The 16,833-nt window shown below is 33.3% G+C and overlaps 1 protein-coding gene across 9 annotated transcripts in view; it reads left to right on the top strand.

Moving 5' to 3' along the window:
- ADGRL3 (adhesion G protein-coupled receptor L3) overlaps positions 1–16,833 on the top strand; it is an 854,596-nt gene that overhangs the window by 812,783 nt on the left and 24,980 nt on the right. For all 9 annotated transcript variants that reach the window (XM_060148098.1, XM_060148094.1, XM_060148096.1 and 6 more), the window contains 3 exons: positions 1,379–1,547; positions 8,345–8,470; positions 15,104–15,200. In XM_060148098.1, coding sequence (XP_060004081.1) covers positions 1,379–1,547; positions 8,345–8,470; positions 15,104–15,200 — 392 coding nt within the window. The remainder of the gene's footprint in view (positions 1–1,378; positions 1,548–8,344; positions 8,471–15,103; positions 15,201–16,833) is intronic.

Here is a 16,833-nt window from a genome sequence, read left to right as displayed (position 1 = left end):
AGTGGATGTTTACATCTGAAATATAGTGGCTGATGGTTGTAGAAGGAAAATGGTAAATATTTGAGATTAATTTTAATAAGACTTTAATAATATTTGACTACTTTGGGACATATTTTTCTTAAGACGTAGTTCTCTCTGAAAAATTTATTAAACCCAGCTTCAGATTATAGTAAACATATGTGATTTTTCCCCTTCGTTCTGTAAAGTTTCAATCTCCATATTTATTCCTTAGACAATGTAAGTAGCAGATAGCAGTCTGCTAAAAATAAATATTAGATTACCATGTTCAGGAAGGTATACTGGGAAAGGAAAAGGTGGGCTCATAAGAGTATAGAGATCTAGACTGTTTTGGTCCTATTCTATATACTTAGAGAGAAGTTGAGAAGACTCCATTTTCAATTATTGGATTCCCGTCTATTGGAAAGATTCATTTTATTTTGATAGTAAATACATAATACATAACTACAAATATATGGACTTTTGTCACCCATTTATTACTATTGTGAATGGCAGCTTGGAGGAAACTAAGGGAATGGAGTGAGAGTGAGAATTTGTCTTCCATTCTGGACTACTTTGTTCATCCCTCTCCATCCCATTCTCAGCTTCATTTTCTCCTGTGAGTTTGCAGACACTTCAAAGACACGAAGGTGTCCTGAGCTATTGGGCTTCTTTTCAACAAAGCTGCCAATTGCCCGATATCCAAAGTCTAGTCCAACATAACCCAAGACACAGCAATCCAAAGGCTGAAAGAGTAGATGGTGATCTAGAGGGGAACTATTTTTTCCCATTTACTGTATCTCACACTTGTTCTACTTAACTATAGAATCAGACAAATAGAAGTTTAAAATTTTATACATCTTCCATATACTGGTTCCTTCTGTTCTTGTCTGTAAACACTAAATTTTTTATGGAAAAAGAGGAAATTTGGAAAAATGGGGTAAAAGTGTATCAGATGAAGAGTCCAATCAAACAAGTGTTTGATTAATGGAAAGAGTCCAATCAAACAAATGTTATCATACCAATGAGACCAGTGGAGACTAACATAGCTTTACAGACTCTTCCCCCTTGCCATTCACCATAATTACATCTCCATACCATTTGCGTATGTGCTGCAAATACATGAATAATTTAATAGTACAAATCTGCTTTTGCATAAGTGAATTTCTGTGTTTATAGCATTTTCATTCATGTATATCTCCTCAAGCTTGAAAACATGTAAGTTCTCATTAAAATCTTAAAGTACTTATACCACCTGTCTTACATTTTCTGTCAATAAAACTGTAACATTTTTTTCAGTGTCAGTATTGTTGATACAATATGACTGTGTTAATTAAAGACAAATTATTTGATAACCCTTAATTTTCTCTTCTCTCTGCAGGTCATGGGTTATAGGTGCAATAGCTCTTCTCTGCCTATTAGGATTGACCTGGGCCTTTGGACTCATGTATATTAATGAAAGCACAGTCATCATGGCGTATCTCTTCACCATTTTCAATTCTCTACAGGGAATGTTTATATTCATTTTCCATTGTGTCCTACAAAAGAAGGTAAGCTAGAATTCTCTGTTCAAGAATAAATAGCATACATTCTATGACAGCAAAGTACCCATAACATAAATCATTCTTGATGTGTTTGTCTCTAAGAAATAAATATATTACTTATTTGATTTCATTTTTATAATAGTAAAGACAAAACAGACATAAAATGAAAGCATAAAAGTTGGCAAATGTGCTTGACAGCAAAAACAGAATCAAAATATTTTGATTTGGACAATGTACAAAAACTATATTCTTATAGATTTGACCTTATAGTCTTTAATATTTTTATTGGCAGACACATGGAATTTGTGTATTAGGGAGTAGATTTTCTAAGATGTTATGGAGGCATGGGATATATGTATATATATGTACATATATGGCATGGCATAGGAAATATATATTTTTCTGTTTTTTTTAAAACTAATTTGTATTGATATATTCTAGAAAATATAATTATCTAAACATTTTATGATAAAAACATTTATTTTTAAATGAATGGTGGAAACTTAGTAAAGATCTCTGTATTTCTTTAAAAGCATCTTTTATAAAATCTATGATTTTCATGATTAGAAGGCAATATTTAATTTTTATATTGGTCTATTTTTATGATTTTTCACATCTATAAGGACAAAAATATTCATTTTCAAAGTTAATTTTAGCAACTAAATACTTACATTGCATTTTTTTTTTAATCTCAAGAGTGATTTTCTCATTTTACACTGTTTAACTCTATTATAAATGTGGTCTTTGTAGTTCTTGACCATATAGACCCCTGAGCCAAGACTGGGTCCGAATCCTAGCTCCTCTACTTAAAGGCTTATGTGACTTTGGGCCATTTAATTAACCTTTATGTGCCCCAGTTTCCTCATGTGTAAAATGGAGGTAATAAAAATAATTATGAGATATTGAGAGGTGGCTCTGAAAATGAAATGGCAAGAAGTGAAATTTTTTTCTAAGAGAGAAACTATAAGACCTAAAATTGTTTTTGGAAGATAAAGAGTAAAGATATCCACCTCTACGATTTTTGGCTTGAGAGACTAAGGGAACCTCAAATAAAAGTTGAGAAAGGTGTCCACTTGTCGAGATGCATCCAGTTTTATCCTGTTTCAGTTTTATGTGGTGGTAGGTATTAAAAATGTGTTGGCATGATCTTAAATACACGCTAGAATAGTATTTATGACTCAGACCTGTAAATGTAAGTTACAGAAAAGAAAAGAGTTTATGATGTTAGAATGGATGGATTCTAATCTAATGGATTAGAATTAACTTAGAAAAGAGGTTGTGTTGGAAGGGATGAATCTTCCCAAATACTTAGTGTACACACACCCCAAATTGCCGTCACTTAACCTAATAAAGGTTTTTTTTACTCATTGCACAATTGATGAGGGTGCCTCATGGAGGGACACAGCCCAATGAAAGCTCAGTCAACCTCACTGTTTGATTTCCACAACCACCTTGGGTGTTGACATCTAGCAGATAGTCTGAGAAAGAGAGAGAGGATCTTGTATAAAAAGGAAGTGGTTCACATCACTTCTACTCACCTTCCATCAGATAGGACACTATAAATAGTACCAACTAAACTTCAAGGAAAACTGGGAAACATACTCTACTTTTTGTACCCCAGGAAGATGAGGAATTGGGTATCACAAACAGCTAACAGTCTACCACACTTGATCATTATGAAGAGTAGGAGACATGAGTAATGAGTAAGAATAGAAATGGAAGGAAGAAAGTGTTTGAGGAGAAGAATGAGAAGGTAATACCTAAATGAAAGATAAGGGGGAAATGTCCAGAAGTAGACACTGGTCAGTATTATAAAACACTTCAGAGAAGTCAGAAAGACTAAGCGCTTGGAAGGATTTCTAGATTTTGGTAGAAAAAAGCTGTAACTGATTGTCAAGAGCAATATGTAGAATGATGGGTGCAAAATCAGGAGATTAAGGGAAAAGGTGGCATTTGTCCATATAAATAAGGAAATATTGGGCCATCATATTTAGTCATACTAACATCTTCAAATATAGGGAACCAGCTTTATCAATTATTTTATGTATTAGCTGGAAATTGGACTAACATTTTTAAATTTTAATGTTTATATTGAAGTTTTCTACAGAACAGAAAATAGTTTTGTGCTTTGTGCATGAATGATTTTGATTGTAATTATTTTTTATTAGACAGTACCTATTAGTTTTCCCAATTATTATTTTTATTGTATTACAAATACATGTCAATGTTTTGATGTCCAGGTAGAGATACCAGACCTCAGGATCCAAAAACAAGTCTAGAATTTTTAGTATATTGAACATATTTAACAGAAGTGAAATTTTTAAAAATATGTCATCAAGCTCAATTTTGTGATTCATTAGAACAGAGTTCAGCAAACCACAGCTTGTGGGCCAGATTTGTCCAGCTGCTTTTAATTTTTGCAGTCAGTCAGCCAAGAATGGTTTTTGCATTTTTAAATGGATACATTTAAAATTTAAAATAAGTACACACACAGCATTGTTGGTTTTGCCTCTTGGTTCACAAAGCCTGAAATATTGACTGTCTGGCCCTTCATGAAAAAAAGTGCCAGGCCCTGATTCAGAAGCTTATTTTTATGATTTATAATAACTAGTCATAAGCATATTTTCTTTCATGCATTCTGTGTTTCGAATTTTTCGATTCTGGTGGCATTTTTATTGGGTGTCAAGAACATGGCCCAACATCAGAGAATATGGACATCGAATTATCATTCACCTTTTTTTTGCCTACAAAAAATCCAGATACTTCTCTTTGAAATTGCAGAAAGTCTTAGGAGATTTTTCTTTTATTCCTTTTTTAAAAATAGAGGTATAATTGAGATATAACATTGTGTAAGTTTAAAGTATACAATGTATTGATTTGATACACTTATGTACTGTGAAATAATTAGCACCATAGTGTGAATAGCTAATACCTCTATCATCTAACATCTTTTCTTTTCTGTGGTGAGAACATTTAAGATCTCCTCTCTTAGCAACTTTCAACTGTATAATACAGTACTGTTAACTAGAATCATCATCATGTACCTTAGATTTCTAGAACTTATTCATCTTATGGCTACAAGTTTGTACACTTTGACCAACATTTCCCCATTTCCACACAGCCAACCTCTGGTAACAACCAATCTATTCTGTTTCTGTGAGTTTGGCTTTTTCAGATTCCACATATAAGTGATACCATACAGGATTCATCTTTCTCTGTCTGACTTACTTCACTTAGCATAATGCCTTCAAGGTCCATCCAACATTGTTGCAAATGGCATGATTTCCTTCTTTCTTGTGGCTGAATAATATTCCTAGATATATGTAACACATCTTCTTTATCCATTCATTCACTGATGGACACTTAGGTTGCTTCCATATCTTGGCTGTTGTGAATAGTGCTGCAATGAATATGGGAGTGCAGACATCTCTTCAAGATCCTGATTTCATTTCCTTTGGATATATACCCAGGAGTGGGATTGCTGAATCATATGGTAGTTCTATTTTCAATTTTATGAGGAACCTCCATACTGTTCTCCATAATGGCTGTACTTATTTACATTCCCACCAACAGTGCACAAGGGCTCTCTTTTCTCCATATCCTCACCAATACTTATTTCTTGTCTTCTTGATGCTACCCATTCTAACAGATGTGAAGTGATATCTCATTGTGATTTTATTTGCGTTTTTCTAATTAGTTATGTTGAGCATCTTTTCATGTTAGCCATTTGTATGTCTTCTTAGGTAAAAAACTTCTATTCATTTCTTTTGTCCACTTTTAAATTGGATTGCTTGGTTTTTTGCTTCTGAGTTGTATGAGTTCTTTATATATTTTTGGTATTAACCCCTTTTCAGATATATGATTTGCAAATATTTTATTCCATCCTGTAGATTGCCAATAAATTCTGTTGTTTCTTTTGCTGTGTAGAAGCTTTTTAGTTTAATGTAGTACAACTTACTACTTTTGCTCTTGTTGCTTGTGCTTTCGATGTCATATCCAAAAAATTATTGTCAAGGCCAATGTCCAGGTGTTTTCCCCTGTTTTCTTCTAGGAGTTTTGTGGTTTCAGGTCTTATGTTTAATTCTTTAATACATTTTGAGTTAAATGTTGTGGGTGGTATAAGATAGGGGTTCAATTTCATTCTTCTGCCTGTGGCTAACTGGTTTTGCTAATACCATTTATTAAAGAGCTTGTCTTTTCTCCATTAATTATTCATGGCTCCCTTGTCAGATATTAGTTGACCATATATGCAAGGGTTTATTTCTGGGCTCTCCATCTGTTCCATTGTCTATGTGTCTATTATGCCAATACCATACTGCTTTGATTACTCTAGCTTTGTAGTATAGTGTGAAATCAGGAAACACGAAACCTCCATCTTTGTTCTTTCTCAGGATTGCTATGGCTCCTTGAGGTCTTTGGTGGTTCTGTACAAATTTTAGGGTTGTTTTTCCTGTATCTGTGAAGAATATCATTGAAATTTTTTCAAGAGATTGCATTGAATCTATAGACAGTATTGGCTCTTATGGACATTTAACAATCATATTTCCTATAGGAGGTGTTTTTTTTTTTTGTGGTACGCAGGCCTCTCACTGTTGTGGCCTCTCCCATTGCGGAGCACAGGCTCCGGACGTGCAGGCTCATCGGCCATGGCTCATGGGCCCAGCCGCTCCGCGGCATGTGGGATCTTCCTGGACCGGGGCACAAACCCGTGTTCCCTGCATCAGCAGGCAGACTCTCAACCACTGTGCCACCAGGGAAGCCCTTCCCAGAATCATTTTGAGGGAGGAGCCTAGCATATTTCCTAGCAAATAGTGATTAAAAAGTAGAAGCTTCTTCATCTCATCCTCCCAAAACTTACACATGTCTTGGACGCACACAGGTGGGCACAAACTTACTTCTTCTAAAAAATAAACAAAATATGAATTGGCTTGTAAATAGTGAATAAAAATAATTATTTCTAATTATTGAGAAATATAGCATAGCATAGAAGAGGTTGGTTGGAAAACATTAATATAACTTAAATATATTAAATAATATGTAATTTTGACATTACAAATCAGAAAAAGGCTTCAAAGCTTAGCACATCATGCCTCTCTATTTTGTTCTCACTGAATGCCTTTTTTCTCTTAACTATCCATTCTTTCAACTTGATCTTCTAAACCAACACATTCCAACCTATCTTTTAAAGATAGCTTGAAGAAGTCCTCTTCTCTGAGAAGCCTTCCTTGGTCTGCCTACCCACTTCCTATCAGGCTCTCCTCCTCCATGCTTTGATTCACCTCACTCTGTATCATTGTTCCTATCACATGATAAGGATTTAATGAATGTGAGTTCTTCAAACAAATCTGAATATAGTCAGTCTCTGATTTTGCTATATCTTTGATAGAATGAATGTTAATATATTAAGATATGTTTTTTTTCAAATACTAATTTTGATGTGTCATTCACACTCCTTTTTTTTGTTTTTGATTCTAAATAACACTTCTCAAAAAAGCGTATTTTTATAACTTTGTTTTAAATAATATTACATTGTCACAATTTCTGGAAACTATGAACTCATGTGAAATCAATAAAGTGCTAAGAATAACATATATACAGTGTTATTTCATAATGAATATAAAATTTGTGACTATAAAACCAGTAAGTTATCCTAGAATGTGTTTTTAATTGATGAACAAGTAGTTGGTAATTATTTTTCTTGATGTTGCTAGTGGAGGTGAGATTTAGAACAGTTACTGTTTATTTTTGTATGTCTTGTTTGATTAAATAGGCAGTAATAAAAATTTTTAAATAAACGTGATCAAAATTTTCCCCAAAATTGTTGATATATTTTCCTGTTTGAAAACATCAGCTAAAAAATGATTATCTCCTTTTATCCTGTGATTTTTATACTACAACAAGGATTAATAATGTAGTCACAATGCTATATAGAAAAGCAATCATATTTCTCTGTAATTATTGAATAGAACTATTTTGAAGGAATGAATTTAAAATATTTTGAGACTGTTTTATAGTCTCAAGTTGCAGATTTGACCTCTTTTCAGAGAAATATAAAATTTTAAAAAGTGCTTAGCCCAACACATTCCTTTTTCTTCTGTTCTGTCTTTAAATATTCTCTCTCCTCTCTTTCTCCCTCTCCTTCTTTCTCCATTCCCTCTTCTCTCTAACTTCTTCACTATACTTCTGCCTAAAGAACAGTTCAACTGGGCTTCCCTGGTGGCGCAGTGGGTAAGAGTCTGCCTGCCGATGCTAGGGGACACGGGTTCGTGCCCTGGTCTGGGAGGATCCCACATGCCGCGGAGCGGCTGGGCCCGTGAGCCATGGCCGCTGAGCCTGCACGTCAGGAGCCTGTGCTCCGCAACGGGAGAGGCCACAACAGTCAGAGGCCCACGTACCGCAAAAAAAAAAAAAAAAAAAGAACAGTACAACTGTTCTAGTGAGGAAGTTAGAGAGAAGAGGGAATGGAGAAAGAGTTAGATAGGCTACTTCATATCAAATCTATGAAGCTAAAAATAGTGTCTTGAAGAGTCTTAAGTTTTTGTTTTTCCAACTGAGACTGTATCATTATAGTGTGATTGGATATATGTGTGTTTTAAAAGGTTCCAGTTATGCAAATTTTCAATCTTGACAGTATGAATATTATTTTATATTGTGAAAAATGTATAAAATATATACTGAACAGACTTTTTTATATCTGTAGGGCAAAAAAATTTTATATTAATTATCTAAAATAAAACACATGCATTTTATATTTCCTAGCTGAAATGAATTACTTGCTAACAGAAGTTAATATTTTTGGCTAGGTACGAAAAGAGTATGGGAAATGTCTGCGAACACATTGTTGTAGTGGCAAAAGTACAGAGAGCTCCATTGGCTCAGGGAAAACATCTGGTTCTCGAACTCCTGGGCGGTACTCCACAGGCTCACAGGTAAACAATATTTGTTAACTAAAATGAAATATCTCTTACCTATCTTCTGTTATGGGTTGCTATCCTTTCTTGATGAGATCTATTTTCTATCCCAAGTATTTAGCATATCAAATTTGTTGTTTTGTTTTAGTGTGTCTCAAATGAAAATGGTTATGACAGAAATTTAAGAAACCAAATTGCAAAAAAAGTGAAGTTTAGGGTCTAAGTTTGCATAGTAATTCATGATTTCAGATTATTCCCAGTTGAATGAATATAGAAGGTAAGGAAAGGAATTTTGCATTTCACCCAAAATTCTAAGAAAGTAATATTTTACATAGATATATGATTCTTGAGTTAATTACTTCACTTAACTAGTGTAATAATTCTTTATCATATACTGTATTTACTTATTAGATGGTATGTTTAATAAAAACAGTTCTAACTCATACCATATTGTACGCTGGTAAATCAAAGGGCAATTCAGGTAGTGAAGAATACCATAATAGCATCATTGACTTAACTGATCTAAGTGCTTCTCCCATCAGTCCAGCATTAAATATAGTAGCTGCATTATCCCTCATCAAGGAAATTTTAAACTTTTAGGTAACCTGTCTGCCATTTTTCCTAGGCCACAATGTCAGTCCAAAGATTATTACGTAGAAAGTTCAGCAACTCTAGGATGACTAAAATGAGCCAGTCAAATAAAAGACATATGTGGGTCATGCATGAATGAGTTTGGGTTCCAACTAGCATACTAATATTTTTAAGATTGTATGGTTCAGTGGGAGAAACAATCATCTTTTTCAGTGTTGTTAATAGCAATTTTCTGAAGAAGACTTGAATTTTAATTCCTAAATAAAGTTATAAATCAATAACATTTTTTTAACTCAGCTCAACCTATAAATCTATTTTTTTAACCTGGTAATTTTATATATAATATAAAAAAGAACACTTCATTTGTTCTTTGACTAATTTCCAATCAGCTTGTAAATTTAATCCATTAAATTCACCTAAACAATTCCATTCATATGCTTAGAAAATTAAATATCCTTGTAACCTTGAAATATCATTTAATGATATTTAACAAATCTAATATATCTGATTCTCTCAAACACATTCACTGTCAGACTGGACTGTCGTACACACCTAACTAGCACTTGAAAAACTTTATAAACCAAAGATAATGAACAATATTGTCAGAAATAAACACTTTCTCACACTAAAGGAGTTCTTTTTTATCTTACAAATAAAACTACATATCTAATATCAATCTAATATTTCCAACTAAAAATTTTAAAACTAACCAATAACTGTCAAACCTATCAGACTATCTCAACACTTAACAAGCACTAATTATCATAATGATCATGAAACTTATTCCTACATATAATATACAGCTATTAATAATTTGAATATATTTTATTATTTCTATGCCTTACTGAGGTTGCAAAGTTGTAAATTAGGGGAAGCAAATGTTCCAAGTTAGGTGGACTGAGATTTCTTAGTCTAGGACTACTAAATTTGTCAGTTAGAAATCTGAAGTTTCACGTAAGAGTTGGGGCATACCTGGATGATGCTTCCAGCGTGACCTCCTTGTAATCCATTCCTTTATTTTCAACCTGATAATGCTTAACTCTCTTTTTTGTAACAATCTTTTCCACAGCTTTTAAATTGCCGAGATTCTATATGTCATTTAACTTGATTTGTTTGTGCATACTTCTCATAAAACCGAATGCATCAACCATTATCCCGTAGTTATTTTATTGACATATGCCCTTAATGAAACAATTCTTTGGAGCTTCATTTATTATGTTAAAACAGAGTTGTGCAGTGTTTAGCATTACTTCTAAGCTACATGATAGGGCAGTGCAGCTTAATAGAATAACCATAAACTTGGTGGGTGGGGAGACCTTGGTTTGAATTCTAGCCTTGCCATGTACCTACCAGCTGTGACACAAAACAAGTTATTAAATCTCACTGACCCTCAGTTTTTTCATAAGTAAAGTGGTTTCTGATTTCTTATGTTGTTAGGAAGATCAAGCTAATGTATACCAAACACAACATACTGTACATGCTCAATAAACTGGAGCAGGTACCACTTACTAGTGTCATTATTGCAGACTATAATTTCAGGTATATATTTTAAAGCTGTGTCATTGTTTTCACTTTTACAGTTATAACATCACAATTTTAATAGTGGGAACAAAAACCCAACATTAAGTTTTTTATTATGCTTAATATAATACTAATTCTGATTAACTACAACAATCCAACCCTACATAAAATGATAGTCACTTAAATCTAGTCTGTTTAGGTAAAAATAATAAATATTTCATATTAACTGTGAACTTCCATGAGCAAAGTCTAAAACAGTCACTGATATTAAGGTAAACTTTTGGGAGTATAGATGCCTTTTTCCACATCAGAGAACTTCTAAAATCACAATTGTTATATTTTTTGTTGAGAAACATTGAGTTTCTCTTTAAATGCCAAGCAGTCTTGTAAGCTCTGGTGATAAAATGGTTGAAAGACAAATAACTTTCCCCATGATCTGGAGCTTTCATTCTAATTGTGAAAGGCAGAAAATTTATTAACAAATAAACCAACAGGGAATATCAGATTATGAGAGCTGGTGGATAACCAAATATGGTTATGTGATACAGAAAGTCCAGGTAGTTACTTAGATTAGTGCTAGGCAAAGACTATTTGGGGAAATGACAGGAAGGGAGTTCAGGGAAAGAGAATTCCAGGTGAGAGAACATCAAATACAAAACCCTTTAGGTGGGTGAGACCTTGCAACTTTGGGAATAAGAAGAATGTCATTGGCTAAAGTGGTGAGAGAGTGAGTAGGAGATGAAGTCAAAGAAGGCTGGAGACAGATCCTTAGGTATTTTAAGAGTATGGGAGTTCACATTTTATTTTGATTACTTTAGAAAGGTAATGGGATCATTTAGAAAAGGCAGTGACAGGAAATCATCCACATGTAATAAAGATCATGTGGCTACTATGTAGGTAATGAAAGAGTGTGACTGGCAAGACTAAAAATTAAAAATCCTCTCCACCTGTTGATCCCCTGGTGCTAATCACTTATAAAAAGGTGGTAATATCCATAATCACACACAAACATATATTCACAGAGATGTGTATAGGATTGGTATGTGTGTGTATTTTTAAAAACTATGAGCTGAAGTATTGTCCTTTCTACTTTGACCTTCCATTAATTGTTCTGTCATTTATCTTTCATTTGTTTTACTGACTTTGTAAATGTATTTACTTTTGTTACATAATATTTGAAACATAAAAAAATATATGTGGCATATATTAAATTGTGAAGCATAGTATAATAAAATCAATACCCGTGAACTCACCAACCAACTTAGGAAACAATATTTTCCATATGTTTTTCCCTTGTTGAAACCTCTCCCTAACCAATCCCTATGCCTCCCTACAGAGACAGCTACTAACTTCTGTTCTTCATTTCCTTGACTTCTCTAATAATTTCTTCACCTCCAGAAAAGATGTTGTTTACTTCACCTTTTTAAAATCTTTCTTTAAAATGGTACCTTATTGTATGTAGTCTTCTGTGACTTGCTTTATTCACTGCCATATTCTAAGGCTTGTCCTGGTTCGTTCCATGAACATTTAAGTGTTGGCTCTGTGCCACATACTGTATACTTTTCTTCTGCCTGCAATACTTTACCCTTTTCTCCATTTCCTTTTCAGAAATTATTTGATATAATGTAGTGAGTTGTTAATCTCCTAGATCAGGATTCAAATACTGGTTATGCCATTTATTTGGTCTGTGATATTGTACATGTGAACCTCTAAACCTCAATTTTGTAATGAATAAGAGAGTGAATACATGAAAAATACATAGCATAAAACCTAGAACATAGAAAGAATTGAAATATTTAAATATTATATTTATAATACATATTTTATGTATATACACATATAATAATCACTGTGTACCAGGCATTATTTCAGGTGTGTGATACATCACTGAACAAAAAAAGGCAAAATTTTTGTTTTTCTTTTTATCTTTGGGCCACGCTGCGCTGCTTGCAGGATCTTAGTTCCCCGACCAGGGATTGAACCTGGACCCTCGGCAGTGAAAGCATGGAGTCCTAACCACTCAACCGCCAGGGAATTCCCAAAATTTCTGTTTTTCTAGAGCCTCAAACCTAAGGCAGACATTGGACATTAATTATTGGACATTAAATATAAGAAAAATATATTATAATAATATTGTAGAAGATGGTAATGCTATGGGGGCAGAAATTGCAGAGTTGGGTGGGTGCAATACAGTTCTAAATGGGGTGATCAAGTTAGGTCTCTTTCAGGAGCGAAAGTTGAAGAGGTGAAAGATATATCCATACCAGTATCTGGGGAAGGAGCACTCCAGACAGAAGAAATAATCATACAAAACCTAAGGCAGGGGCTTCCCTGGTGGCGCAGTGGTTGAGAGTCCGCCTGCCGATGCAGGGGACTTGGGTTCGTGCCCCGGTACGGGAAGATCCCACATGCCGCGGAGCGGCTGGGCCCGTGAGCCATGGCCGCTGAGCCTGCGCGTCCGGAGCCTGTGCTCCGCAATGGGAGAGGCCACAACAGTGAGAGGCCTGCGTACAGCAAAAAAAAAAAAAAAAAAAAAAAAACCTAAGGCAGAATTGTGCTTGGTGTGTTAAGGAATGGCAGGGAAACAGGTGTGGCTAGCCCAGGTAGAGGAGACTAATGAAAATAATAATAGAAGATAATGGGGGCAGCTCAAATAAATGTCACCTAACAATGATCATAATTCCATCAACTCTCAGCTGAGATGTCACTTCTTCAGTGCAATGTTCTCAGATTTCCTAAACATGTTCTCTTGCTATGTGCACTTAAAAATTATTTCAATTAAGCAGTATAAAAAACATTAAAAAAGCATGCAAAATATAAGCATATGGCACGGTGATTTATTACCCTTCCCCAGACCAAATATTAGAATATTGAGAGTGCCTCAGAAACCATTTGAACCCTTCTCAATCATTCACCTCAAAACATAGTCACTATCTTAACTTTTAACAGTACTTTTTGTTTTGCATGTGTTTGATACTTATCCACATGAAATCATCCAATACGTATTCTTTTATGTATTCCTCCTTTCCTTGGACATCTATGTTGCTTCAGGAGGCTATGTTGCTCTTTTATTTTCATTGCTGTATATTGTTCTATAATTTATTCACTCATTCTACCATTGATAATCAGTTGGGTTGTTCACAGTTTTCAGCTATAAGTAATGCTTCTATGGAGATTTGTGGGTACATTGTACTTTTGCATTAATTTTTGTTAATTTATATTTAATTAGTCTGTCACTTACTAGTCTAGCAACACCATGAAGGCAAAGATGTTTGTGTTTGCCTTTCCCCTTTGTATTTCCTAGATTAGTATTCGGCATGCAGTAGAGGGTAATTAATATTTTTAATTAGTTAACTAATAAAACAAATGTGAGAGATTTGTTTTCAGTATTTCAGCTTGAAGTTTTGAAGTATTTTTCAATAGAAACATTTTTCAAGTGCAGGTGTTACTGCACCGGTTTTCTTATTGTACTTTTATTAGTTTTGCTGTATGTGTATGTGTATGTATGTATTTGCTGACCTATATAACAATATAGACATTTCTAAAAGATAAACATATCCCAATATTCATAAAACCAATTGTCTAGTATTTTAAGATTAGGACTCCTGTTATTCAAGGAATTCAAATATATTTGGAACATAACTCATTTGTGAGCTTGATTTCACCATTAGTACTAGTAATAGTTCTAAGAAGTTTTTCATCCTTGGAAAAGCTTCTGAAAATATTTTGTTTCCTGCTCACAAGATTGTTAATACTTTTTGATCCCTAACTCAAATAAAATAGCAAAGCAGTAAACCAGAAAAAAGTCCCCCCTCAATGGAAAAATATTACACTGCTTTCTTGAATTATCAGACACTTGGAAAATTGAATTTGAGAATATATATAATGATGTAAGAATTTTCAGTTCTCTATAAAACTTCCTACTGTCTAGAAATGAATGAAGATGAATCGACTTCCTTTATCTCCTTCAAAAGAAAGAAAAGTTGAGATAGTATGTAACCTGTAAAATTACATTGGTCTTACAAAATTTATGGAAAATGTTAAGTTTAGTAACATTTTAATATACTCTGTTCTTTTCTTACCAAACTGTTTCTTCTTGCAAGATTCTGAATTCATAAGTAAATCTTTTGTTAATAAAACTTACAAATTAATGCATATTTAAATATCCCATTCCCATAAAAGTTACAATGAAAATAATTTGTTTTACCTTAGAAATTTAAATTATTAAATTCTATCTAGAGTACATTTCTATGTATCTTCTTGTTTAAATTGGTATAGTATGTTACATTTATTCCTTTTAAATAGCTATAATTATTTCTGGCATAGGCATTTAAGAACACACTTAATGAGAACCAATTATTATCATTAATTTAGTTCCTGATGTTCTTATGCTACTGTACTACAAGCATGTAGAAGTTGTATATTTGCCAGATGCCAGAAATATAAGCGTCATACTGTAATAGAAACAAAAAAGAACAATATGTGTGAAAATTCACAGTGTGGTGAGCGCATTTCCTTTTTTTCCTTTCCCTCCTCCAGAGCCGAATTCGTAGGATGTGGAATGACACGGTCCGAAAGCAGTCAGAGTCTTCCTTCATTACTGGAGATATAAACAGTTCAGCATCACTCAACAGAGGTAATTAGAAATAAGTTTTCATATTCACTCTTTTTTGTGATTACTTTAAGAAGTTCTTAAATGCATTGCTGTATTTGCAACTTCTGGACCTTGTTCCATGTGATAGGAATATTGCAAGGATATAAAACCTGGTTGAGTGTAGTAGTGTGTACCATTATTCATAAGCCTTTTTGTTTTTTCAATCCAGAATTTTCAGGAGATCTTTTCTGAAAGTAAGTTAAAAAGTGAGAAACTTCTTTCTCTAGTCATCTGCCACTGTTATAAACTGGTGAGCTGTCAGGCCTCATTGGAAGCAGTGAAAATGGGCAATTATTTGGCTATATAGTCTGCTAAACATCATAGAGTTCCACATTACCCCACGTATAGAGCAATTTCATAGTCTTTGTGGAAGTAAAATTATACTCTCTAATACATACTTAAGGCAACCTGTGTATTTGGGGAAAAATCCCACCTAATCTTAATATCAAAAAGATGTGTCCAGATAATATTGGATATTTAAAGATACAGAAGAAAAAACCCACTATATATAAATCTTATATATATATAAAATGATTTTTTTGGTGTGTATGTGCTTCTGGTTAAAACGCTTCTGGGGTATCATTTTGATTTTGAAAATGAAGTTCCCTTAATCTACTATTTTGTTTGTGGTTGATCTTTTTATTGCCTCTGTCTCTCTCTTTCTCCCTCTTCTCCCCCTCCCCACTGTGTGTGTGTGTGTGTGATTAAAATTAAATTGACTGTAGTAAAAATGAGTAGATATAATGTTTGTGGAGAGCTAGAGTACACTACAGTCTGTACAGGGAAATCTTTAGAATACACTTTTATCTGGGGAGTGGTGCTTCTATGAGCACATTCTAATTGCACTGTCCTAAAAGAGACATTTTTTAATGCATATATTCAGTGGTTATTTTTATGATTGACATTGTTATTTTTTTTAGCCTCTAAGCTAGAATTATTTGTTTGTTCTAAACCTGTTTCTGAGAGCTTTCTGTTATATTAAATGCTACTTAGAAACAATTTAATAATTATGGTTTACAATTAAGAAAGATTCAGATGCTGGTGCTGTTAATTACTTTTACTCAAGTAAGTTGCATCTTATTTATATAAAAGAAGTTACAACAAGTAGTGTCTAAGTTGAATTTGATATAGGGATTCATCCATATTATATTTAATTTTGATTGATTTACATACTTTTATTTGTGGTAGTGATATAGTTAACTATAAGCTAGTAATGATATTAAATTTTCTACATCACTTTTGCTTAAGTTAAAACAGTGAGTGCAAATATTCCTCCAAATCTGAAGAAAATACATTAAAACAATTACCTTCTTTTATTTTGTTTCATTTTTAGTTTATTTTACATAATATCTCTTAAGTATTCTTCTCATTTTAAGTTTAGTTTTAGTGGTTAGTTTGTGAAAATTCAAATATGAATACTTTTAACTTTCTGACATACTTCCTAAACCACAGAGAACAGATTACTTACACATGCCTCCAAAGTTTAGGAACAAATTTGCTTTCATAGTGACAGATTTTTCTTTTTACTTTAAATAATACATAGAAATAATACATAGAAAATTTACAGTATGTTCCTTTAAGAAAACTATCCTTATTAATAAGATTTATTATTAGA

Source organism: Lagenorhynchus albirostris, chromosome 4, assembly GCF_949774975.1.
Source record: "Lagenorhynchus albirostris chromosome 4, mLagAlb1.1, whole genome shotgun sequence".
Lineage (NCBI taxonomy): Eukaryota > Metazoa > Chordata > Mammalia > Artiodactyla > Delphinidae > Lagenorhynchus > Lagenorhynchus albirostris.
This window is presented reverse-complemented; position numbering and strand designations above follow the sequence as displayed.